The 25,955-nt window shown below is 28.9% G+C and overlaps 4 protein-coding genes across 6 annotated transcripts; 2 read left to right on the top strand and 2 right to left on the bottom strand.

The window, feature by feature from the left end:
- Positions 1-56: 56 nt before the first annotated feature.
- LOC130449379 (serine/threonine-protein phosphatase 2A catalytic subunit beta isoform) lies at positions 57-7,033 on the bottom strand. The gene is made up of 5 exons (XM_056787164.1): positions 6,729-7,033; positions 4,889-5,103; positions 3,438-3,684; positions 1,879-2,171; positions 57-1,672 (listed from the first exon to the last, which is right to left on the bottom strand). Exons 1-5 carry the CDS (start codon positions 6,828-6,830, stop codon positions 1,600-1,602), a joined length of 930 nt encoding a protein of 309 aa, XP_056643142.1. The 5' UTR covers positions 6,831-7,033; the 3' UTR covers positions 57-1,599.
- A 513-nt stretch (positions 7,034-7,546) lies between these two features.
- On the top strand, positions 7,547-12,474 carry LOC130449373 (tudor and KH domain-containing protein homolog). Its single transcript, XM_056787153.1, has 7 exons — positions 7,547-7,915; positions 8,406-8,733; positions 9,218-9,398; positions 9,449-9,634; positions 9,690-9,906; positions 9,960-10,129; positions 10,182-12,474. Exons 1-7 carry the CDS (start codon positions 7,911-7,913, stop codon positions 10,481-10,483), a joined length of 1,389 nt encoding a protein of 462 aa, XP_056643131.1. The 5' UTR covers positions 7,547-7,910; the 3' UTR covers positions 10,484-12,474.
- Positions 12,348-14,634, bottom strand: LOC130449381 (thymidylate kinase). Its single transcript, XM_056787166.1, has 2 exons — positions 14,049-14,634; positions 12,348-13,981 (listed from the first exon to the last, which is right to left on the bottom strand). Exons 1-2 carry the CDS (start codon positions 14,383-14,385, stop codon positions 13,665-13,667), a joined length of 654 nt encoding a protein of 217 aa, XP_056643144.1. The 5' UTR covers positions 14,386-14,634; the 3' UTR covers positions 12,348-13,664.
- Positions 14,635-14,748: 114 nt separating this feature from the next.
- On the top strand, positions 14,749-25,845 carry LOC130449378 (DNA fragmentation factor subunit beta). Of its 3 annotated transcripts, none has more exons than XM_056787162.1 (5): positions 14,749-14,799; positions 16,321-16,538; positions 16,591-16,837; positions 18,257-18,524; positions 21,150-25,845. In XM_056787162.1, the coding sequence occupies exons 2-5, from the start codon at positions 16,353-16,355 to the stop codon at positions 21,505-21,507; spliced, it is 1,059 nt and encodes a 352-aa protein (XP_056643140.1). In that variant the 5' UTR covers positions 14,749-14,799; positions 16,321-16,352; the 3' UTR covers positions 21,508-25,845. The 3 variants fall into 3 exon arrangements, with proteins under 3 accessions (XP_056643140.1, XP_056643139.1, XP_056643138.1); XM_056787161.1 differs by lacking the exon at positions 14,749-14,799 and adding an exon at positions 14,999-15,243; XM_056787160.1 differs by lacking the exon at positions 14,749-14,799 and adding an exon at positions 15,914-16,080.
- The last annotated feature ends 110 nt before the right edge of the window (positions 25,846-25,955 follow it).

Genomic DNA, 25,955 nt, shown 5'->3' with positions numbered 1-25,955 from the left:
AGCATCGAGTATACACTAATTTCATGCATTAAAATACCTTAGAATATTTAACATTGTTTTATTTTTTTTTTAATAATTTTTTTCCGCAAACGGCGCAAAAAGAATCAACCCGAAACGTCGTTTTTTCCCATAAAATCTTAAAAAAATTTTTAGCTGTAAGTTCGATGGTTTTTTTCAATGAAATACAAAATTTTTTTGGGTTTTTACAATTTTTTTTAAATTAAAATCATTTTTTTGGTCCTTTGACGTGAAAATCGATATTTATCTGTAAAAATTGAATCTAAATTTGTTAATATTATAAATACACAGAAATGAATCAAATTATTTACTGTAGTGTTATATCTAAAAAAGTGCCAATGGTATTCCAAATGTGTAAAAAAAGTTTATATTGGATTACCATCTATAGGCATTCAAAATTGTTGTGTTGTACGTGATTAAATAACGTATAAATGTAGAAAAGGTGATTCAAATATGTAAAAACAAGCTTATGTAGCACAAATGGTATTCCAGTTATGTAAATAATGTTTATTTCGGATTACAGAGTGTAAAAACATTGTTTCCTCTACATTGTTGTTTTACGTGAAATAATATGTGAAGGCAGAAATGGTATTCACGATAAGTATAAAACGAACTTTAGTATTACAAATGGTATTCCTGATGTGTAAAAAAGTTTATTTTTGCTTAAACTGTAAAAACATTCAATATTCTCGTGTTTTATGTGGATAAATAATATATAAGAACAGGTATGGTGTTCTTGATATGTAAAAACTGGTAATCTTGGAATACCAAATGTAAGTAAAAAAACGAAAAAATCAGATCTTTGAAATTGCTTTAAAACATTGAATAAAACGAAACGATAAGAATTTTTATGAGGTTTTATTTATATAAAAAAGTTCAAATGGTATTCTTAATGCGTAAATAATTTTTGTCTTGGTATACCATTTGCAAATCAAAAATGGATAGTCGAAATCGTCTTGAATCATTCTATAAAACGAATAGAAATTAATTCTTCTAGTGTTTTATGTAAAAAAAGTGCTGATGGTATTCCTGATGTGTAAAAAGTAGGCATTTTGGATTACCAAGTTTAAGAAGATATGTTAAAAACGTCGTATAGTCAAAATTATTGATTCAATATTGCAAAAGTGCTTGGAAAACTGTGGATATTCAATATCATCAAAAATTAACAATTAGAACTATATTTGAAAACACTCCGAATCTTTTTACGTTAAATTCAATATACAGGGCGGGGAAAAATGTAAACGACGTTCTCAATTCTCTTTACCCCCTCGTATAAAAATCCTGGCGATTTTGGCGCAAACTTTTTTTTTCGATTTTCAAAAACTTGATAACGATTCAAATAAAAACAGGTTCGGTCTAAGGGGTAAATAATCGTACGAATATTCGGCGAATTTATTAACCGTTATCAAAAAAAAAATGGACAAGATAATAAAAAAAATATATGTATACGTAGGGTAACGCCATCGCAATAATTTTTTTTAATAAGAACTAAGCTTTCATTTTTTTTGTGGTTGAATGATACATTGCGTTCGGAAAAAAAATAAAAAAAAAAAAAAGAAAAAACAATATTAATAAGTGTATTTAAAGGAAATAGTCTGGAGTTCTACGCGTAACATGCGGTTCGCCACGTCTTGGTGCCGGATCGAACTGTAAGCTGCAAAAAACAAAAATTTTCTGTATTAAAAAACCTTTTTTCAAATTAAAATGGATCGAACAAAAAAGAAAGTTCCAAGGGGTCGTAAAAAGTAGAAAGAACAAAAGTAGAAAGTTTCGACGAGACTTAGGAAGTAAAAAGAACAAAAATGGAAACTTTCGAGGGGACGAAGGTGAGTAAGTAAGAGAAACCGTAATAATACTTACAACGAATATTTAAGAGCGTCGTCTAATTCCATAATGGCGGCTTGGTTCCCACACCTGTAACAATAATTCGGCGCGCTGAAGATGGTGACGACGTTTCGATCGTGACACCAATTGTATCCTTCCATTACCAGCTGGTGCGCTCTCGATACCAAAGTGAGACCGTTGCTGTGATTGAAACTTTCCGATATATCTTGACCAAAAGTGTAACCGGCGCCTCTTGGGGAAATACCCCAACCTCCGCGATCGTCGGGGTCGGACCACAGGAGATCGCACATAGGACCTTCGTGTGGTACCTGTACAACAAAATTTTACAAATAAACATTAATTTCATATAAAAGAACAAAGAAAAACGAGAATGATTGATCGGAATAGTCAATAGTAGTTTAAATGTCACAACACCTCTAATAAAGATAATATATGGAACTAGAAAAATCAAAAGTAGTTCAAATGTCACAATCTCTTATAAAGAAAATGCGCGAAGCCAGAAAAGTCGAAAGTAGTTCAATTGTCACAATATCTTTTACAAAGAAAGTATAAGAGGCTAAGAAAGTCTAAGTGGATAGAAAAGTAAAAAGTAGTTCAAATATCACAATATCTCTAATAAAGAAAATGCGCGAAGCTGGAAAAGTCGAAAGTAGTTCAACTGTTAATAAGTCTCTTACAAAGAAACTATAAAAGGATAGAAAAGTGAAAAGTAGTTCAAATGTCCCAATACCTCCAATAAAGTATAAGAGAATAGAAAAGTAAGAAGTAGTTCAAATGTCGTGATATTTCTAATTAAGAAAATATACGAACCTAGAAAAGTGAAAAGTAGTTCAAATGTCACGACACTCATTATAATGAGACTAGGAAATTGAAAAGTAGTTCAAATACTACGATATTCGTTAAAAAAAGTAGACGCAATGTACAATAGGTTCATTCTGTAACAATTGAACGACTGAAGGTTTTATAACCTATCAAACATTGTATAGACTTTTTTATAGCATATACCATGACATTTGAACTACTTAGTCATTTTCCAACGTGTCAAACATTGCACATATATTTTATAAAATATACTGTGACATTTGAACTACCTTTTGTTTTTCTAGTGCATTTTATATTTGATCCAGTTTTTTTAAACATATATCGTGACATTTGAACTAGTTTCCATTTTTCCATATCTATTTCCCCATAAATATTGAAAAAAATAATACAAAGTATATTTTTTTCTTTCCATTTACAGATAGGATATCGATTGAACACTGTTAATATTATGTTCGCATTAAAACTGAATTCTAACTTCATAAAAAAAAATAACATGCTGTATATTTTTTTAATGATTCATATGCGACGTTTTCAATAAATTTTAGTCATTGAAAGAAAAAAAAAGATAAAAACATTGATAACATTATCTTATGCAAACATGGAAATTAGAAATCGATACGATTTATTTGTATCCCAACACCACCTCAAAACAATAAAAAAAACATATTTGGAAAACAATGATCCACTGCTACGCCATAAACTTTCAGAAATTGTTTAAAAAAAATTATGATGATGATTATATGATGACGTACTTCCTGTAAGCGGTCTAGGGCTCTAATGTGGTCCAAAGTGTCGATGCTGGGGCTCAATCCACCATGCAAACAGAAAATTTGACTATCGACGAGAGCAGTTAAAGGTAAATAATCAAACAGATCCGTGAAGAATTTCCAAACATTGGCGTTTCCGTACTTCCTCAAACACTCATCGTAGAAACCATAAACTTGAGTAATTTGTCTCGATTCGTGGTTACCTCTTAATATTGTAATTCTCTCTTTGTACCTACAAATATAAAAATATAAGAAAAAAAAACAATTTATGCTATCAATAATTAATGATAATTAGTAGTAGTAGTTCAAATGTATCATACGGTTAATAGTCTGATCACCAACAGTGTTTTGATAGGAATTCTTCGAAATAACACGGATTATCATGAAAATCCACTTGGAAGTGGTAAATACCTCAAAATTCAAAACTTATATTATAACCAAAAATCAATGCCACCCCTCTTCGGGGGTGGAAATTGATATTTTGCAACGTTAATGCAATTAAAGGCAGTATGGGAAATGAAATTGAATAAATTTGAAAAAACCATTATAATATACACTGAAAGAAATGTTCATATAGTAATTTGATAGTTGAAAATAATTTTAACTTGTAAAAACACTTGTTTGTACGATTTTCGCAATTTGTATGCAATTAGGGGCTGTTTTGGGGGTTGAAATTAAATTAATCTGGAAAAAATATTGCAATATACCCTAAAAAACATGTTTTTATTGTATTTAACAGTTTGAAACAGTTTCAACATATAAAAAAACTTGTTTCATCAATTTTTACAAGATTTATGCAACTAAGGGCGGTTTTTAAGGGATGAATCTTGATAAATGTGATAAAAATATAATACACACTGAAAAACATGTTTATATATCTACTTAACAGTTAGAAACAATTTTAATGCACAAAAAACCTTGTTTGTATTATTTTTGCAATTTTATACAATTAGGGGCGGTTTTTAACGGATAAAACTTTGCAAATAAATCATAAAATACCTGATAACCTATAAAAAATATAATATTTATTATAAATACTCCTATAAAATATATTAAGCTGTAAAAATTAATGTTTTCTCAAAATCAAGGTTAAGGGTGGATTTCCCAAGGGTTAATTTGTTGGGAAAAAATTATAATTTGCATTTGAAACATAACTCTTACTGGTTAATGTTTATTTCATACATAAAAGCGATATTCAACTCAAGAAATGTTAATTTCTTTGTTTTCATTAGAAGGGGTAGTTTTCACCCCTAAACAGCAGGAAGAACACATCGTGCATAAATAACTTGTGATGGAAACAAATTTAATACCAAATTTTCATATAAAAATCGATGTTGTACAAAAAAAATGGTTAGGTTATGTTATATTTAAACCGAAGGTGAATGGACTATAACTCGCCTAAATAAATATCAATTAAAACGTGAAAATTTCTATACCTGACTTTTAGTGCTACCAATAGAGTGACAGTCTCAACGGAATAATATCCACGATCAACATAATCACCCATAAATAGGTAATTTGTATCCGGACTTCTACCGCCTATCCTGAACAATTCCATCAAATCATGGAATTGTCCATGGACGTCTCCGCAGACTGTTACAGGACATTTTACTTCTTGTACATTTGATTCTTTAGATAATATTTCTTTAGCCTAAAAATTAATACAAAAAACAACTCTAAAACTATAAGAAGAAATAAATATATAGTGATTGGTTAACATTTTCAAGTTACCCTGTATGTTTAACAACAATTAGAGGGAAAACAACCACATTTCCACTGATTTTTAAAATTATATCAATGAGAGGAAAACTTTGGAGCATGGTAATAAAGCCAAAATAACATCATCTCCCTTAGGGGAAATGACGGTTTTTTTTATTTTTTCACTTATTTTCCTGATATTTTTCATATTTCCATTCCTCTTGTTCATCTTATCGTTTTTCATTGCTTTGTTTTTAAATTTTGTAGTCATAAACATGTATCTTCATGCCAGTAGTTCATTTGTACGGTTCCTGTCTTACAGCCTCATTTTTCCCATATAAGGGTTGATGTGGTTACAAGTTTTGATCCTATATGCTTGCAGTTTACCTAAAATCATTGTACCAACACTATACTCAAGGATACCGGTTTGCTTTTTGTTGATATTTGGAAATTTTCCATTCTTTTTTTCAATTTTCTAATTTTTACCATTTCTCCTGGTCTCTTATCGACCGGTACTTCATTTGTATGATTTTTATTTGTTCCTGTCTTGCAGCTTCATTTTCCCCTTTTAAATGTTGATGTGGTTATTTTGATCCTACATGCTTGCAGCTTCCCTAAACCTTATATCAGCACTATCCTCAAGGATACAGGTTTGCTTTTTGTTGATATTTAGAAATTTTCCATTCTTTTCCTCAATTTTCTAATTTTAACCGTTTCTTCTAGTCTCTTATCAAGTGGTAGCTCATTTGTACCATAAGAAATATCTATTTGTTCCTGTTTTGCAATACCACAACTTTTTCTATGATTTTCTTCTAACACTTTTACTAAGCAGTACTTCATTTGTATCATAAAAAATATTTCGAATCCTACCCGTCTTATAGTTCACTTTCCCCCACTAAGGGTAGTTTTTAGTACAAAATTGAACCAAATCCCTTTTTCAGCCCCTTCATATAAAACATTATTATCCACACTCCATTTTCACCATTATTTTCTATGATTATGAAAATGTCAGTGTAAAATACATATAAAGAGTAAAATTATAATTTGTGTTGTTTTATTATGTTTCTAACCTATTTTGAACAAAAACAGCGTCTATAAATATCAGTAAATTACATTTTTATATGATATAACAATTTTTGATGTTTTTGTGAAATAATAAATTTTAGAAATTCTATATAATAAAATGAGCAAATAAGTTTTTTTAATGCCTATCAATTAAAAATATATTCAAAAGTCAATAATTTCAATAAAAACGTTATATCTAATTAGTATAAAACCTCGTAAATACGACATATTAATATTGATGAAAATATCAGAGATAATTATTAGTAAGATAAAGAATTGCCCAGAAATTGACTTAAAATATAGAAACATGCATAAACTATAAAAACATCGGATACCGGATGAAATTTGATCTAAAAATAATCCATAATCTTAAACTATAAAACCGAGCAGTCAGAACTAGGTTGTGTACTTTTGATAACTACATTGATGAGTAATACGATATAAAGAAATTTAGAAAAAAAAATAAATTTTGTCCTTATATGTAGTATAATTTACAATTACTGTATAACTTACCTTATCACATAGTGTTTTCACTTGATTTTCTGTTAATTGCTTGCAATCATTTAACTGTTCTATCCACTGATCCAGTTCTTTACACGAAGCTTTATCGTCCATAATTACTAAGTTTTTTATCTTTAAAATAAAACAAATCTATTACTAACAGGTAAATGCACAAAGTTAACACCAAACTAGTTATTTATATATATCCTTAACTTTATCATTTGAAAATCTTTTACTAATTACAAATACAACACACCAAAATGGCGATATCTTGAACATAGAAGATCACGGAACGGATAAAACGCCAGAAAATGAATGCCGTGGAAGGGGAAGACATGTGACGGGGCGCTCAATTTAAACGATATGTTCGTTTTAAATTATTTTACCTTGCTTTTTTCGGGCTTATCAATAGATTCTACCGAAGTAATCAGCTTTTGAGACGGCATTTTCATAGGTTTATTCAAATTAGCTGCTTTCATCATAAATGCTATCTGTTTTTTCGCCCTTCAAATAATTGGAATTTTGACAGATGGTGTATAACAGAAATGGATATTTAAGTTGGCAGGGTCTTTCTCGAAACAATTTTTACAAGTGCTCCCAAACGCACTAAAATGTCATCACTAAACTAATTATATCGTATTGTAACAAAATAATATTTGTAAAAACTAATTGGAAATATTTGATTGAACAATTACGTATTCACAAAATAAATAATACGAAAAATATGTCATTATAGCACATACCTCAATGGCAAGAACACACTTTTTACACTACTACAACATTAATACTCAGTTTCTGAAGACGATAACTTGGTTTTCGAAACGTGCGTCAGTGTAAATGCGAGTGTTGGTATAGTGGTAGTGTAAAAAATATGTATAGTATAAATGTCATCAACGATTCTAGATATTCCAACTTACACTTCAATGGGGTAATTGTAACCCTCAAATACATGAGTTTTCAGTATTATTTTGCTAGTTTTAAAATTGGTTTACGTATATTATTAGATTGATAAACTACAAAACTTTGGAGGTTTCTGAAAAAACCAATGAACTGTATATTACGATTATGTAATTCATTGGTAAAAACTGTCAATACTATAGATTTATCTATGGTAGAATTAGAAAGTAAGGTTAGGGATTAGTGATTGAATCAAGCATCTATTTAAACCTTTTAAATTTTAAAAGGATAGAAACTATGAGGCAAGTAAAATATTTAGATAAAAAGATCATAAAATATACAAAATTCACAGATTTTTTTTTACAGAAATTTTTAAATAGTATTTTATGTTATTGTATTTATTTAAAATTAGAAATACGTTTTTTATGATTGTTTATAATATACATTGTTGTTTTTAAATAGTTGTGAAGAATAGTTCTGGTTTTTATCAAAATTGGGTTGTATAAAATGTATTTTTAAAGTTTAACTTTTATTTACTCCAAACATTTATTTGTGATATTATTATGAATGATGACATCATAATCTAAAAGTAAAATGTGAAGGTCTTTTATATAATTTAAAAAATAAATATTTGTGCAAATAATACTAAATAAAATTAACAGTTTAATTAACATGTAAAATATAGATTTAAATAATAAAAAATATAAAAAAATTCATAATTATAGTCTATTTTTTTGTTGTTGTAGAAAATAGACTATAGATTGAAATGAATCTATTTTATTCGAATTTCAGTGTTATTAAACAATCGTTAACGGTAATTCTTGGACTAACAGCGTTAGGAGTTTCGAGTTATGTATTATATCTTCTATTTCGTAAAGACGATGATGAAGACGACTATACAGATACTTACGCTAAAATATCAAAGTTCAAAACACACCAAATTAACGTTCCTAAAAATGTTGTACGCTCATTAATTGGTAGAAACGGCAAAACTATCAAACAGATTCAAGAACAAACCGGTACAAACATTTATTTCAGAGATACCGATAGCAGTGATTATAAATTGTGTTTAATAAAAGGATCAGTGGAGGCTTGTAATCTTGCTGAAAATTTAATACAAGTAAGACGTTTTTTTTTTTGGTTTAGTTCCGAAAAGATGAACCTCCCGATTTTTTACCGACAAAACTTGGTTTACCCCCTTAAATCTATTATCTCCGAAAATATTGATTTTAGATAAAAAAGTTTTTGAAAAAAATTGTAGCTAATAAAAAGATCTACAAAAAAGGTTATATACATTTTTTACCTAAACCTATTTTTAAAAATGTTATGATACAAAATAGCTAGGCAGCGACGTTTTCCAAATTAAAAAAAAGATATTTTAAGTCATAACAATTTTAAAAATAGGTTAGGATAAAAAATGTATATAATCTTTTTTGTAGATCTTTTTATTAGTTACAATTTTTGTTTGAATCTTTTTTTTCTAAAATCAATATTTTCGGAGATATTTAGTAAAAGACTAGGGGGTAAACGAAATTTTGTAGGTTAACAAAATCTTCATCTTTTCGGATCTTCATCAATTTTTTAACTTCTCGTATTTTTCGTAGGAATTCGTAACGAATCAACCAATTTTAGAAAATGAAGATATATGGATCCCTCTAAGCTCTATCGGTAGAGTAATAGGGCGAAACGGGGATCAAATATCCGAACTTAGAACATTATCTGGTGCAAAAATAACAGTTTTAGATGACGAACGAGGTAGAAATTCGAAACGTATTTCCATTAAAGGTGAGTTATAACAAAATTATAATATAAAAATTAATTTTTTTCCTTTATAGGTACCAGAGAGCAGATAAATTTGGCTAAATCTTTGATAGAAGATGTAGTAGAAAAAGCTATGAAACAACAAGAGTTTTTAGAAGCATCTTTGGCTAAAAGAGAACCGAGGGTACCACCAAAATCGCCAGAAGGTGCTTCTAGAATCGTCGAAAGCCCCAAAGTTGAAAAAATGTCTCCAATACCAGGTAAATAAAATCTTTTAGAAGTTATAATGAAAATTAATTAATTTTTTTGTTTCAGGACAACCGGAAACTCCTTTTGAAATATACGTTTCGGCTATGGTAGATCCGTCTCGGTTTTGGGTACAAATAGTCGGTCCTAAAGCTACCGAATTAGATTGTCTAGTAGAAGAAATGACGGAATATTATGGAAAACCTGAAAATAGAGCTTTACATGTACTAGGAGAAGTCAAACAAGGAGATCTAGTAGCTGCTACGTTTCTATACGATAAAAAATGGTAAAAACCCTTTAATTCGATATAAAAATTAATTTAAAAAATTATTTTTCCAGGTACCGAGCTGAAGTATTAAAAATAATAGAATCTGAATCAAAACAAGCAGAATTATATTATGTAGATTATGGTGATACGGACACAGTATTATGCACAGATTTATACGAACTCAGAACCGATTTTCTGAGACTCCATTTCCAAGCTATCGAATGTTTTTTAGCCAGAGTCGGTGGGTAAATAAATTATTTTTTAAATATTTTTATCGATTATTTTTTTTTTAGAACCGAACGGTGAGAGTTGGTCAGAAGAGGCAGTGGATCGTTTCGAAGAATGGACTCACGTGGCTCAATGGAAGAAACTTTCGGCGAAAATGAACGGGTACAGTGTAAGGGAGAAGACGAGGGCGAAACGGGAGGGTTCCCCCGTTCCCGGTGTGGATTTATACGGGATAGAAGAACACGACATCGATATAGCTGAGGAATTAGTCAAATCCGGTTTGGCTGTATTCAAAAAAGACGCTAATTTGTTATCGAGCAGTAGAACTACCAGCAACAGTAATATAAGCGTGGCTAGTAGTTCTTAGGATTGGAGGAGATTGAGTGTTGAGGTTATTCGAAAAGTGTAAAAACTGATCGCGAGTGTTAAAAAGGTGTTAAAGAAGAATTGGAGATTTTTGTGGAAGTTTAAACCCAGTGCTTTGTTGTGAAATTAATCTAAAGCTAATTCAGTGGATATTTCTTATTGCCAAAATATTTTTTTCACAAAAAGTTTTTTTGATTAACTAGAATTCATCTTAATCCAGTTTCCTAGCTTATAACTGATGCAATATTTCCACCACAGTTTGTTTTTATCTCTGCCATAAATATATTTCGAAACATTTGAACTACTGTTAATAGTACAGATATTAGTAAGGATCTTCGTATAGTTTTTTCTCTGTGTTGTTGATAAAAATGTTTTCTACAATTATATATCCTTTTTTTTCTGTTTCTTCTGCTTTTTTGAGTATCTTATTTGATTTGATCACATTTCAATTGAGTTTTTTTGAATATTTTTTGCTGTTATTCACAATTTGTATCATCCTGATTGAGTTTTTCTATCAGTACTTTTGAACTACTGTTAATAAATCAGATACTAGTAAGGATCTTTGTGTAGTTTTTTCTCTGTGTTATTGATAAAAATGTTTTCTACAATTATTAATCTTTTTTTTTGTTTTTTGTGTACAATTTTTTAACTTATTTGATTTATTCACTTTTCAATTGAATTTTTTTAATACTTGTTGCTTTTATTCAGGATTTGTTTCATCCTGATTGAGTTTTTCTATCGGTACATTTGAACTACTGTTAATAAAACAGATAATAGTAATGATCTTCGTGTAGTTTTTTCTCTGTGTTATTGATAAAAATGTTTTCTTCAATTATTTCTGTTTTCTTGGTTATAATTTTTGAAATTATTGGATTTAGTCACTTTTCAAATACTCTCCACTTTTTGTTCTAATTTACTTCAAATTGTGTCAAGACATTTTTGACATATCCAAGCATTTTTTTAATTTTCTTTTTCTCTTAAATAAAAAATCAATTCAAATTCAGTTCATTTGAACTACTACCGTTTAAGTCTTTATTCAAAGATTAAACCTGGTACTTCGTTTCAAATAATATAAATTTAATTTCTGTTCATTTGAACTACTCTATTTGGGACTTTATTGATAGTTAAAGCCCAGTGCTTTGTTTTAAACTCATTTAATTCGAATTTGTGTTCATTTGAACTACTACTTGTTGAAATTTTATTCATAGTTACCAATTAATCAAAACCTGACTTAAATTTGATTTCAGTTCATTTGAACTACTTCTTTTTGTGCTTTTATTGGTAGTTCAAACCCAATGCTTTATTTCGAATTCTGAAATTAAGACAATGTTGGTCTTTCCCTTAGAATTTGTTTTTTCTTAATCAAAAACTTATTCGAATTTTATTTTGGTTCATTTGAACCACTACTATTTGATGATACTTTATTGATAGTTCAAACCCAAATTTAATATAAATACAAGGTTGGTCTAGTACCTAAATATGAGTACTAAGGAAAATTTTACTTCCATTTTGATTTTGTTAAAAAAAAATTGTTGAAGAAAATCTCTTAAAATTGATCATTTAAATCTTTGTACTTAATTTAGTGATTTTGAAACTCTAAATGCGAATTTTATTCCTTGTTTTATAAAAAATTATCGAATTTTAGTTAAATTTTATTAATTTCCGTTTTACAAAAAGACTTACTTCGATACCAGTCTAGTTTAGAAAAAATTTCGTTTATTTCAGTATTATATCTTTTCGTTTAATTAATTTTCAAACAGATATTTTAAAAAGTCTCTTAATCCATCGAAAATATCTATTTTCAAGTGTTTTTGTTAGATATCGAATGAGGATTCGGTTACAGAGGAAGGGTAAATAAAAATCAGTTTATTTTACAAAATTTTTATTTGTTGTTATCAGATTGTATACATTTGATATTGTTGACAATCATTTTGACTCTAAAAATCTGTAAAACTGGGAAATTATTACAAATAAATATTTTAAAAATTCAAATTTTATTTTTGATTTAAATCATAACCAAAATATCAAACGTTAGGCACAAAGGGATGCATTTTGAAGTATGAAGCGACTAAAAGGGGTTGAAAGTGACTTGAGTACAAAATTAACAACAACAAAATAAGGAGATACAAACTCAATTTTGAAAATGAATTGGAACTAAAAATAACGAGAATAAAAAGAAAAAATGTAATTTTTGGAATATAAAGCTACTAAATAGGGTTAAAAGAGGATTGGAACAAAAATTAACAACAATAAGGAGAAAAAACTCAATTTTGGTGGTATACAGTTACTAAAAGGAGTTGAAAATGAACTTGAACAAAAATAAAGAGAATAAAAAGAAAAAAATGTAATTTTTGAAATATAAAGCTACTAAAAGGGGTTAAAAGTGTATTGGAACAAAAATTGACAACAATAAGGAGATAGAAACTTGAATTGAATTGAATTTGGAGGTATACAGCTACTAAAACGAGTTGAAAATGAACTAGAACCAAAAATAATGACAATAAGAAAAAAAATAATTAGTATAAGTATAAGTATATATAAGTATAAAGCAACTAAAAGGCGTAAAAAGTAGATTGGAACCACAACTAACGACAAAAAGGAGAAAAAACAATTTTTGAGGTATATAGCTGCAAAAATATGTTGAAAATAAACTGTGACCAAAAATAATAACAATAGGATTAAAAAATTGTAAATTTTTGAGAATAAACATACTAAAAGGAGTTAAAAGTGACTAAAGAACAAAACTGACAACATTAAGTAGAAATTTTTGAGGAATGCAGCTACTAAAATGTGTTGAATAATAAACTGGAATCAAGATAAATTAAAATAAATAAAAAATAAATTAAGGAGAAAAAAAGGTCATTTTTGAATTAAAATGCTACTAAAACGTGTTGAATACGAATTGGAACCAAAATAAACAAAAACGTATTTTTTGAGACCTGTAGCTACTAAAACTGATTAAAAATAAATCGAGCACAAAATTAACAATAATAAAGAGATAAAAATGTAATTTTTGATCCTAAATATTGATAAATAGAGAAAAAACTATGAGATTTGTATTAGAAATCGAGATATTTACGAAAATATTAAAGAAATATGAAAATATCAAAATAAAATCTAATTACAAGAAATTAGTACCAATTTTTTTAAATTCTATAACTAAAAAATTTCTTACCCTAAAATTAACATTCCCTATTAAAATCTAAAGTTTCTAAAGGTGACATCTGAACTTTTTCTATAGTCCTTAAGCACATTTCAAACAGATTTTTGTGAACTTCATCGATAGATCTGGCGGCATCTACTTTCACCCAATTATCCTCTTCCTTACATAATTTGTTATACAATTTGGATACTTTGGTTTGGAAGTTCGTATTTTCGTATCGTTCGTCACCGAAACCAGGTCTATTACACATTTCCTCCAGACTTACGTCTAATAAGAATACTAAATCTGGTTTTGGAAGACCGTTTTCTGGTTGTTGACACCATTCAAGACACATATCTGTAAGTTATTATCGTATTTCACTTTTAACAAACAACAATTTTATTTTATGTATCGTTTTTCTTACTTTTTTTAACTGCTGAAAACACTACACCCGAATACGAATATCTGTCTACTATTAAAGTCACACCACTATATAATAACGATTTCATTTTTTCCGCATTTTCCCAACGATTTGCCGAAAATAATAAATGTATAGCTTGATCGTTGAGTTTACATTCCTTATTCTTTAAATATTCGTCTATTAATTTGCCTGTTAACGTAGAACGGTCTGGGAATCTTATTAGTTGCGTGTTTATTTCTTTGTTTTTTAAAGCTTGTAGTAACTTTTTGCACTGCGTAGATTTACCTGATCTATCAACTCCTTCTATAACTATTAATGCACCTCTTTTTAAGGAACTCATATTTAAAAAATATAAATAATAAAAAAAATATATCAGATACTTAATTAATTATGGTTATGATTGCCCATTACACGGTTACCAACGGTAAATTCAAATAGAGCTACTATTTTCATTCGAAACAATCACCAATCGAGTAAATTAATATGAAGTATATAATATGTTTCTAAAGGTATATTATTTAGTTCAGTTACCAAAAATGGTTACCAATTAAGAGAATTTATTTAATTGAATAATCATATTGTTGAAATAAATATTAACCTAAAATTAAAGATATCAATCATATCGGTTTTATTATCGCATCGATTATTGAATGAATCGAATCTTTTGTTTTCTTCTTACCCAGTATGTTTATTTCTTTGTTTGTGTTATTGTGCGAATAAAAAAATTGTAGATTTAATTTGTTTTTCTACGTATGTAAGTATATTTCAACACATTTTTTATATCTATAACCTTGAAATTATATCAGATAATAACTAAAATGCATAACAAATTCCTATTCTCGTAAATCAATCAAATAATAAAATATCTTCAGTATTGAATGTTTGCACACGTGTGTAATTGATTCCGTTCTAACCCTAACTAAATATATCGTATTTATCACCGCCTCCCCGGACCGAATTTATGGATTTTCCGAGTTATCTTTAACGCATGCTCCGGGTCGGCTATCCCGGAACAGGAACTTTGTACAGAGAAAGGGAAATTCATCTGACAATGACATTGGCCTAAATGTTTCGCTCTTATTTTAACCCGACGAATCGGACTTGCATTTAACTGCACCTCGGTAACAACTAGATCCCAGTTTAGTTCGAAATCTCGTCCCGGTAAGATCCAGATTCTGTCATCGTGTTATATCGTCGCGTAAGTACTTGGTTCATTTTTCAAGGTCGTTAATAGTTTTCTTGTTTGCCTAGGCTTTTTCATTTTATACGAGGGAAAATCATAGATTTTTTTTATAAAAAAGTTTTATATAAATAAACACAATGTAGTACGATCTGGTAAACTAGAAGACGATTTTTTGTGTATGACTTCCATTATTTTTTATTTTTCCATCACTATGACCTTTTCTTTTAACTTGTTTCGCGGTTTTCAATCGATTTTTAGCAACTCCGCAATTAATCATTTGAAGACCGTAACTTTGAAGTAAAAATGAATGTATTCAATCTCAAAACTATATTTATTATAAATTATATGTGTCAATTATATTAAGACAGTACTTTGTTTAATTATTTTACCGTATTTAAAAAAATATTTTTTTACCACATGAACACCATTTTTTAAAAAAGTACCTTTTACAATACCATACTACTACACCACTGCTTAATTAAAATTTGACATGCCAGTTTTTCGTAAACATCAAAGTTTGTGGTAATGACGTCATGAATTAATATCATTAATTTACTCTGAAAATATATTGCCTAACACATTATCTCGACGTCATTTTAAATACTTTTTACAATTTTTATATTTTTAATGACGTATTTGTAATGAAAATAATGAAATTAAATTATAGGACCGATTAAGTTGTCACTCCGTACTTAGATGTTATCTATGGTTAAATTACAGTACAATATGGAGTTGGATGTGTGACGTCATTACCGGTAGCCATAATACTCGTAAAAAGTTTTGAACTTTTGTTTTTATTTCAAAATTTGCAATAAAATGTGAATTTCTCCAGTTTTTTTCACAAATAACAAGGTTAGCATATATTTTAATATTTTTTTAATAATTTTTCTATCCCCTTACTATGTTATATGTTTAGATTGTTAGATTTGGAAAGTATTTTTTTACTTGAATATAACTGTATATTTGGTAAGTTTTTCGTAAGTTGAAGTACTGGTTTTACGTTTCTTCTTAAACACTCAATTTCTATTTAATTTGATCTATTTTTCTGTTATTTTTTTTCATCGTTGTCGATTCATTCACCTTTCTTCGCAGGTTTTGAATAAAGCTATTCCCTACAGTAAACTATGACCACTACGAAAGGTTTCAGAGTAACCGACGCAGATAGAAAGATCCGCGTCGGTATCGCCGTCAAAAATCTAGTAGAACTCAAAAAGAAAACAATCGACAAATTCAAACTTAAATTTTCTCCTGGTCAAATAGATTTCCAAACGACTGACGGTACCATAATCGAAAACGAAGAATATTTTCAGGTAAAACGATATTTTTTTTGTTAATTTGTTTAGTACATTCGATATTTTGAAGACTTTACCTGCGCAAACTTTATTGATATGGGTGAAAGTCGGCGAAAGAGCCGCCACGGATGCCGAGATTCTCTACAAGACAATCAGGGAAGTTAACGATGAATATTTAACTGCGGGAGAGAAGGTTCAAGAATTTTTTACTGAAAAAATGAAAAATAAGGTGCTCAAACTCGCTGAGGTGCTCAAGGGTTTGGATGCTGACAAGGGCAAATTCAGCACCAAAGCTGATCATCCGGAATGGTTCGAAGGTATATAATTTTCAAAAAAGTTTAATTCCATTCCATTACAGCATTTTAATTTGAAAAAAATTATTTTTTGTGATATACATCACGGTTTATATTCTGAGGTTGAAAAAGTTGATTATACAGGGTGTATTGGCAATAAACTGGGTTTGTTTGATGAGAAAATGAAATTTCATTTAGAAGAACGTGGATTGGGCAGCAGATTGAGAATTTTACATTTTTTCTCTTCATTATCAATTTTTTGACAGTTACAACACTCCCGTGTAAGGATATTATTCAAATTTGACTGAAAATACTATCGTTTTCTTCTATGGTGGTGCCAAACCACAATTTTTCAATTTTGAAATTGAAATTTCACATGTGCCAGATCAAAATTCTTCATTTGTCCTTTTTTTGCTTTGTTTTTAGGGCATAAACGTAAATCTTGTTCTAGAATTGTTTTTTGCGCCACTTTGTATAATAATTTATCAAAATTATTATTTTTTTGCACTTTTTAATAATAAAATCGGTACAATTGCCTAAGACGTTTGCTGAACATTTGATAGGCGAATGCGGCCGATTCTACTACTAAAAACAGTTTATTGAGTATATAGTAGATTCCGACAATTAAGGTTTTTTGTACTTTTTACCCCTAAAATCAGTGCAATTACACTTATTTTGAAATTAAAAACGTTTTGTGAACACTATTTGAACAATTAAAGCAAATTTAACTATAAAATACACTCTGTATAGTAAATACCGGAAATTGATGTTTTTTGTTCATTTCCATACTCAAATCAGCACAATAACAAGTATTTTTGGGTAAAGGACGTTTAATAAATATTTTTTAAGCGAAGTACGACCAAAATGTATACAAAGAACAGTTTATTGAGTCACTCTGTATAGCAAATTTCAATAATTAGTATTTTTTGCATTTTTTACTACAAAAATCAACACAAATTAACGTATTTTTGAGTAGAGGACATTTGGTAAATATTTTCTTAAACAATTTCGGTAAATTCGATTACAAAAAATTGTTATAGAATCACCATGTATAGCAGATTATAAAAACAGCACAGTTATACATTTTTTGAAATTAATAACGTTTATTGAACATTTCATAAGCAAGTACGTCAAATTTGATTACACAAAATAATTTCTTCGGTCACTCTGTATAGTAAATTATTAAAGTTGACATTTTTTTTGTACTTTTTACTTCTGAAAACGGAACATGCAGACGTATACCTACAATATTACGATGCATTTAACTATAAAAACTTGTTTTTTGGGTCACCGAGTATACCAATGCAGTTGTATTACCAGAAACAATAATTTTTGAGGTTAGGTTATTTCGTCAAATAATCGTTTGGTGGGAATAAATTTTTGTGGTTTCATTAAAAAGAAATATTGTTTCTCAAACGTATGTAAAGACGTTTTGATGCGTAGGGTTAAACACCAATGCAAAAACAAAAGAGGAATATATGTTCAAGAGGGCGCAGGATAGAATTAGGTCGTATTTCTACAAAACCAAAGACGAATTGAGAAACAGAAACGATTTACCGCGAAAAGCGGTTAACGATCTGTTTCTCGAATTAGACGCCAAATTGAAATTGAATAAATACCACGGATGTTATTTCGATAGGGCGAGCAGTCGAAACGACGATGACATGAAAAGCATCTGCAACATCGAAGGGACGTTCCGGTGTCAAGGCAGGTAAGATATATCGATGGTTTTAATAACGCTTCTTCTTCTTCTTTTTTTTTTCTTTTAACTTATCGATTATTCTTATAACAGTGTTGCCAGAGTTGAAATAATTTTCTTTAATGAGAGATTTTGAAGTAAATATATATACATGATTTTGATTATTGTTTAGTTGACGCTTCTTCTTTTTTAAATTTTATTTACTTCCAGCATTGTTGCCCGATTTAGGAAAAATGTTTATTTTTACGGATTTTGAAGTATAATTACGTATAAATCAAATTGTTTTTTGTTACAGTAGACGCTTCTTTTTTTTTAATCATTTTGGTGTTATGTACATCGGACAATGTTGCCAGAATTGAAAAAATGTCTTCAATTTGAGACCTTTTGATGTAAAATTACGGCTACCTGGTTTTGATTACTATTTTTCTCGAAGTTTTTTCGATGTTATTTTCCTCTAGCAGTGATGCCAAATTTAAGAATATCCTCAAATTTGAGACATTTTGATGTAAAATTACGAATGCGTGATTTTGATTAGTATTTTATTCGAAATTTCTTCTTTTTTAAATTTTATTGATGTTATTTATCTCTAGCAGTATTGCCAGATTTTAAAAAATTCTCCAATTTGAAACATTTTGATATAAAAATACGAATACGTGATTTTGACTAGTTTTTTTCTCAAAATTTCTTCTTTTTTAAGTTTGTTCGGGGTTATTTACCTATAACAGTGTTGCCAAATTTGAAAATTTTTCTTTAATTTTAGAGATTTTGAAGTAAAATTACGAATATTAGTTTTTTTTTTCGAAATTTCTTCTTTTTTTTTTAAGTTTGTTCGGGGTTATTTACCTATAACAGTGTTGCCAAATTTGAAAATTTTTCTTTAATTTTAAAGATTTTGATGTAAAATTACGAATGCGTGATTTTGATTAGTATTTTATTCGAAATTTCTTCTTTTTTAAATTTTATTGATGTTATTTATCTCTAGCAGTATTGCCAGATTTTAAAAAATTCTCCAATTTGAAACATTTTGATATAAAAATACGAATACGTGATTTTGACTAGTTTTTTTCTCAAAATTTCTTCTTTTTTTTAAGTTTGTTCGGGGTTATTTACCTATAACAGTGTTGCCAAATTTGAAAATTTTTCTTTAATTTTAGAGATTTTGAAGTAAAATTACGAATATTAGTTTTTTTTTTCGAAATTTCTTCTTTTTTTTAAGTTTGTTCGGGGTTATTTACCTATAACAGTGTTGCCAAATTTGAAAATTTTTCTTTAATTTTAAAGATTTTGAAGTAAAATTACGAAAATTAGTTTTTTTTCGAAATTTCTTCTTTTTCAAGTTTGTTCTGTGTTATTTACCTATAACAGTGTTGCCAAATTTGAAAATTTTTCTTTAATTTTAGAGATTTTGAAGTAAAATTACGAATATTAGTTTTTTCTCGAAATTTCTTCTTTTTTAAGTTTGTTCGGTGTTATTTACCTATAACAGTGTTGCCAGATTTAAGAAAATTTCTTTAATTTTAGAGATTTTGAAGTAAAGTTACGAATATTAGTTTTTTTTTTTCGAAATTTCTTCTTTTTTAAGTTTGTTCGGTGTTATTTAGCTATAACAGTGTTGCCAAATTTAAGAAAATTTCTTTAATTTTAGAGATTTTGAAGTAAAGTTACGAATATTAGTTTTTTTTCGAAATTTCTTCTTTTTTAAGTTTGTTCGGTGTTGTTTACCTATTACAGTGTTGCCAAATTTGAATTTTTTTTTTATTTTCAGAGATTTTGAAGTAAAATTACGAATATTAGTTTTTTCTCGAAATATCTTCTTTTTTAAGTTTGTTCGGTGTTATTTACCTTTAACAGTGTTGCCAGATTTAAGAAAATTTCTTTAATTTTAGATATTTTGAAGTAAAGTTACGAATATTAGTTTTTTTTTTTTCGAAATTTCTTCTTTTTTAAGTTTGTTCGGTGTTATTTACCTATAACAGTGTTGCCAGATTTAAGAAAATTTCTTTAATTTTAAAGATTTTGAAGTAAAGTTACGAATATTAGTTTTTTTTTCGAAATTTCTTCTTTTTTAAGTTTGTTCGGTGTTATTTACCTATAACAGTGTTGCCAAATTTGAAAATTTTCTTTAATTTCAGAGATTTTGAAGTAAAATTACTAAAATTAGTTTTTTTTCGAAATCCATTCTTCATCTTTAAGTTTGTTCGATGTTATTTACCTCTAGCAGTGTTGCTAGAATTCCAAAAAATTCTTCAATTTGACAGATTTCGAAGTGAAATTAGGAATACGTGATTTTGATTATTGTTCTAGTTTCTTTCGATATTTTTTTTTGTATTACAACGTTGCCATACCGCAATTATAAATGTATAGTGTTATATTTTTCATAAAAACAACTTATTCCAACTTTCACCCTATATATTTCCCACAAATATGAAATTGAAATATCCAATTACAGGAAGTCACTTAGACATGCGTCTTGTTAATCGATTCTCGTTAAAAATAAATCGATATCTCGATTGTTTCCGGAAATATACGATTTTTTATACAAGCACGTCAAATTTTTTTTCAAACTTGCGGATTTGTTTGTCACATAACTGGCGAAAAAAATAAACTTCCCCCCTCAACCCCTTTTTTCAATTCCAGATGGGATAGGGAGCAATGTTTATACGCTCCGCGTCACAGCATTAATCCGTACAACAGCAGGGAATCGCGTATCGTATTCCAGACTTGGAATCTCGATCACAACAAGGAACGTTCGCGTTCCGTTATCCCTGCTGTATGTGCAGCTCTGCGCGCTTCTGATCCTTCTGATAAGAACGTTGAGATACGCGGCGATCTTATAGAAAACGAAACGACGACGACGCCGAGGGACGCGCGCCTCGACGTCAAGGCCATTTATAACGATTTATTCACTTTAAAAAATTTGAAAATCGTACATATTATTTGTCACGATAAGGGCGTTCATCGTACCGCCAAGGCGGGTCCTTATCTGTTGTACTGAATTTCGAAATTTTTAATTTTTAGTCCAACGAACAAAGGTTTTCAACTCAGATTTCCATCGGGACGCATCGATTTGCTTGAAATTTCGATTCCGCCCCAACTAGGGTTTCTAGTAGTACCGTTTTGGAGCCCTTTGAATGTTTCCCTTTTGCTTCAAAATGTTTTTTTAATCAAAATAAAGGATTTCTACTATAAACCTCTCAAAATTTCGAAAATTTATCACGCCGTTCTTCAAATGAGGACACAACTACTTTCCTGGCTAATGCCTCGACTAATATTGAAAAACATCTTCTCTTAATTCCAATCGCAATTGTGAGCTATCGGCGAAAAGATCGATTGACATCTTCAATAGAGATAAAATTCAATTTCCCTCATTTGGAGAACGGCGGAATACATTTTCGAAATATTAAGGTCGGGATCACGAACAAAAAAACGCTTTGAAAGGCGTTGTAATTTTGAAAATTTCTCGACGTTTTGTCTCCCATTTTGGAGACATTATCAAGAGAAGGGTGGATTATTATTATTATTAACCAATTGATTCCCAGACCATATTAGAGTTGGTACATTTTGGGGTTTAATTTTGCCACAATCCCACAACGAAAACGATCATAAACTCAATTTTCTGGATGGTTTAACTATTTTTATATCGAATTTTGACAATAAGGGGTAGTTTTCACCCCTTGATATAAGTTGTACATACTGGTATAAGGTAGATGTCGCGTTTACCCATGCGTCTCGATGGAATTTCTATGTGATACCATATTTTTACCGTTATTCACTGGACTAATTGAAAATGGAAAAATTTGTTGATTTAAATGACGTGCTGGCGCGTCTTCGGTTGTCAAACCGTTCGAGTTCGTGAATTAATGGTTTTAAATCGAATGAAAACATCAAATTATTCAGGATCGAGGTATTGACAACACTGTAAAACATTTTCTCGCTCGAAGTTTGTTTTCGGAAATTAAAGGTAGGTGACATTGTTAAAAGCTCGATTTACTATCGAGCTGGTCTCGATTAGATTTTTTTCTTTCAAATTTTCTACTCGAAAAATATTTTTTTACCCAAATTTTTCTGCCATTTCTCGAAAATTATCGTGTAAAAAATATATATTTTGTTAAATGGTTGTTATCTATACTATTTCGGGCCAAAAATCGAAATATTATCGTTGAAAAGAGGGATCAACCTATTTTTATTATATACAGGGTTGAAAAACAAAAAAATCGACTCCTATTTCAATTTAAACGTTGATCCAACTTGTAATTGTTTCCCAACCGTTTTTTGTTTCTGTTTACACGTGTCATAATGACATGAAAACATCAAATTTTTTCTAACCAAAAATCTATTTCCCTCAAGAAAAATTTCAAACGGATTTAGATCCGGTGATGTAGGAAGCCATTTCTTCTAATACAACTATTGAAACAAAAATCATTCGGTTGTAAGATTTCTTTAACCAAATTTATCGAATTTTATATTTTACGACCGAATTTTGTGATTTAACTGTTCAATTTCAAATTTGACAAAATCTTGGCCCGAAATAGTCATATAGTACAAATTTATATCAATCGGAACGAAGTATTCGCCAGCTAGATTATGAGCGAGTTTTCTTTGTGGGATTGTGGCAAAATTAAAACCAAAAAAAAACTCGTAAATATATTAGAGTTAGTACACTTCGGTTTTTAATTTTCCCACAATGAAACACTCATAAACTAGCTGACAAAGACTTCGTTCCAAATCATATATACGCTAGCTAGTTTCTGAGCGTTCTGTTGTTGTGGGATTGTGGCAAAATTAAACACCAAACTGTACTAACTCCAATATATGTCCGAGCTCTCGAAATACCAATGTATTTATCATTTAGATGGAAATTGTGCCGTTTTAAATTTCGTTGTTACTTTTAAAAGACATTAAATTCATCTATTTTAAAATTCAATGTTCAAATTGATCCTCGAAAGAACTATCAAAGTTACCGATTATTAATAAACTCAGAAATATATTAGAGTTAGTACACTTCGGTTTTTAATTTTCCCACAATCCTACAACGAAAACACTCATAAACTAGCTGGCAAAAACTTCTTTCCGATTCATATGTACGCTAGCTAGTTTCTGAGTGTTTTCATGGTGGGATGTGGCAAAAGTAAACATTAAACTGTACTAACTCCAATATATGTCCGAGCTCTCGAAATACCAATTTATTTATCGTTTAGATGGAAATTGTGCTGTTTTAAATTTCGTTGTTAATGACTCTTGAAAGAACTATCAAAGTTATCGATTATCAATAAACTCAGAAATATATTAGAGTTAGTACAGTTTGGTGTTTAATTTTGCCACAATCCCACTACGTAAACGCTCATAATCTAGCTGGCAAAGACTTCGTTCCAATTCATATACTCGCTAGCTAGTTTCTGAGCGTTTTCGTTGTGGGATTGTGGTAAAATTAAACACCAAAGTATACTAACTCTAATATATGTCCGAGGTTATTGATAATCGATAACTTTAATAGTTCTTTCAAGGGTCAATTCGAACAATAAATTTTGAAATCTATAAATTTAATGTTTTCTAAAAGTAAAAACGAAATTTGGAACTGTGTATTTCCATCTAAATAATTCCCAGGCCATAAATACATAAATATTTCGGAAGCTCGTAAATATATTAGAGTTAGTACACTTCCGTGTTTAATTTTGCCACATTCCCACAACGAAAACGTTCGTACTTATACCCATTCGCACTTCTTTCAAACTCCAATATAAAAAATTCTCCAAATGAGTTACAGTTATCGTTATCGTGTATATTGTTAAAATTATCCCATCAAATTTCGGGACAATGAAAAAAAAAAAAAGATGAAAATAAGTATATATATGAAATGCTTATCAAATATTGTGATTAAAAATAGATATGACAAAAAACGGCTTTACGCAATCAATTGTTCGCTTAAACGCAATAATTAGTACTTATATATATAATTATAGATAACTTGTTGAAAATATTGTATATTTTTTCGAAATATACCAAAATTAGTTAAAAAAATATCGTTACTTTACCTGTTGGTGTCTAATTCCTCTTCATTGGCTTCGTTTTAAACTTTGTTCGTCTTTTTTGAGGTTATTAACCTTTACTACTCGTTTTCACATTCGTAACACAAACTAGGAAATTTTATTATCCCCAACTTGCTTAAAATTGCATATAATCACAAAAACATTAAAAATATATTGTTTAAATTCGATAGTTTGGGAATAAAACGCTAATAAATGATGTAATTAATTTAACGTTTATAATCGGCAGCCATTTTGTAAATCTTTATAACAACGTCAACAACTAAAACCACAATGATCATTAAATAATTTACGTGAAAATAAAAGTTTTTAGTAATATTTTGAATTGGAGATATTTCTTAATTTGTAATCTTGAATAATCGTTTCTAATATCGTTTTTTTAATCGTTAGCAGTTACTTTTTGAACAACGTTTTTATGATTCATTTTCAAACGATTAATGACAGATGTTTTACATCGTTGCCACGTTGTAATATTTTTCCGTTATTAGAAAATAATATTATAAAACAGACTAATTACATCAAATTCAACCAATAGAAAAGAAGATTGATAATTTTTAATGGAATGATTAATTATTAATAATAAAATATTTATTTATCGGATGTAAATGGGATACTATAAAAAAACAAGAAATTTTAATATGTTTAGAAGATTTTATTAATTTAAATTTTACAACAGTGTAGAGCTAGATCACATGAAGCCAATGTTTAAGATGTAATTTTCCTAACAATTTTGATTACATTTCGGATATTTAGATTTTGTTCAGTGGCTGCAATTGTCACTACAAGTGTCAAAATATTCTATCTTCGTTAAGGGTTTATATTATTAAGCGCGGTAAATTTAAAATTTTCGATTATTGAATTATTAATTTTGGTATATTTCTTTATTGAAATATATATATATATAGCTTAGACGCTTTTGAAGTAGTTAGAAAAACGTTGAATCATTATAGGTTGTACAGGAACGATACAGGGTGATCAAATGTACAGAAACAGATTTTATTAAAAAGTGAAAATGTTTCTGTATACTAAAAAAAATATTTTAAATGATATATTTTTTCTATACACATAGTTTTTTGCGTATTTAATGCGAAATGTAGAATTTTTTTTATATTCCTATATTCGTTATCAATATAAAATCATTATTTTATTAAGACACCCTGTAGCTAAAATCATATCAACAAGAACTGTTAGTTGTAGTGTGACCCTCATAGATTGTTATTCTATTTGCTGACTGAATCAAAATATGACTTTTTGATGTACTGACTATTTAATAAAGTTGAAAATATTGAAACACATGTATATTCGTATTATTTTACCCCATTCACCCCTTTCTAGATACGATTTTCGATGTTTGATTATGTCAAAAATGACTTTTCGGCAGGTATTTTAGTTATAAAAA

The sequence above is a fragment of the Diorhabda sublineata genome, chromosome 10 (assembly GCF_026230105.1).
Source record: "Diorhabda sublineata isolate icDioSubl1.1 chromosome 10, icDioSubl1.1, whole genome shotgun sequence".
In the NCBI taxonomy this organism is placed as follows: domain Eukaryota; kingdom Metazoa; phylum Arthropoda; class Insecta; order Coleoptera; family Chrysomelidae; genus Diorhabda; species Diorhabda sublineata.
This window is presented reverse-complemented; position numbering and strand designations above follow the sequence as displayed.

Coding starts and splice junctions, on each gene's coding strand:
- LOC130449379 (XM_056787164.1), bottom strand. CDS start 6,830: ATGGACGATAAAGCTTCGTGTAAAGAACTGGATCAGTGGATAGAACAG. Junction 5,104..6,728: donor TGAAAACACTATGTGATAAG/GTAAGTTATACA, acceptor ATTAATTTTTAG/GCTAAAGAAATATTATCTAA. Junction 2,172..3,437: donor CCCTAGACCGCTTACAGGAA/GTACGTCATCAT, acceptor TTTGTTGTACAG/GTACCACACGAAGGTCCTAT.
- LOC130449373 (XM_056787153.1), top strand. Junction 9,399..9,448: donor GAAACGTATTTCCATTAAAG/GTGAGTTATAAC, acceptor TTTCCTTTATAG/GTACCAGAGAGCAGATAAAT. Junction 9,907..9,959: donor TTTCTATACGATAAAAAATG/GTAAAAACCCTT, acceptor TTATTTTTCCAG/GTACCGAGCTGAAGTATTAA.
- LOC130449381 (XM_056787166.1), bottom strand. CDS start 14,385: ATGAGTTCCTTAAAAAGAGGTGCATTAATAGTTATAGAAGGAGTTGAT. Junction 13,982..14,048: donor GTTTTCAGCAGTTAAAAAAA/GTAAGAAAAACG, acceptor AATAACTTACAG/ATATGTGTCTTGAATGGTGT.
- LOC130449378 (XM_056787162.1), top strand. CDS start 16,353: ATGACCACTACGAAAGGTTTCAGAGTAACCGACGCAGATAGAAAGATC. Junction 16,539..16,590: donor AAAACGAAGAATATTTTCAG/GTAAAACGATAT, acceptor GATATTTTGAAG/ACTTTACCTGCGCAAACTTT. Junction 16,838..18,256: donor TCATCCGGAATGGTTCGAAG/GTATATAATTTT, acceptor TTTGATGCGTAG/GGTTAAACACCAATGCAAAA.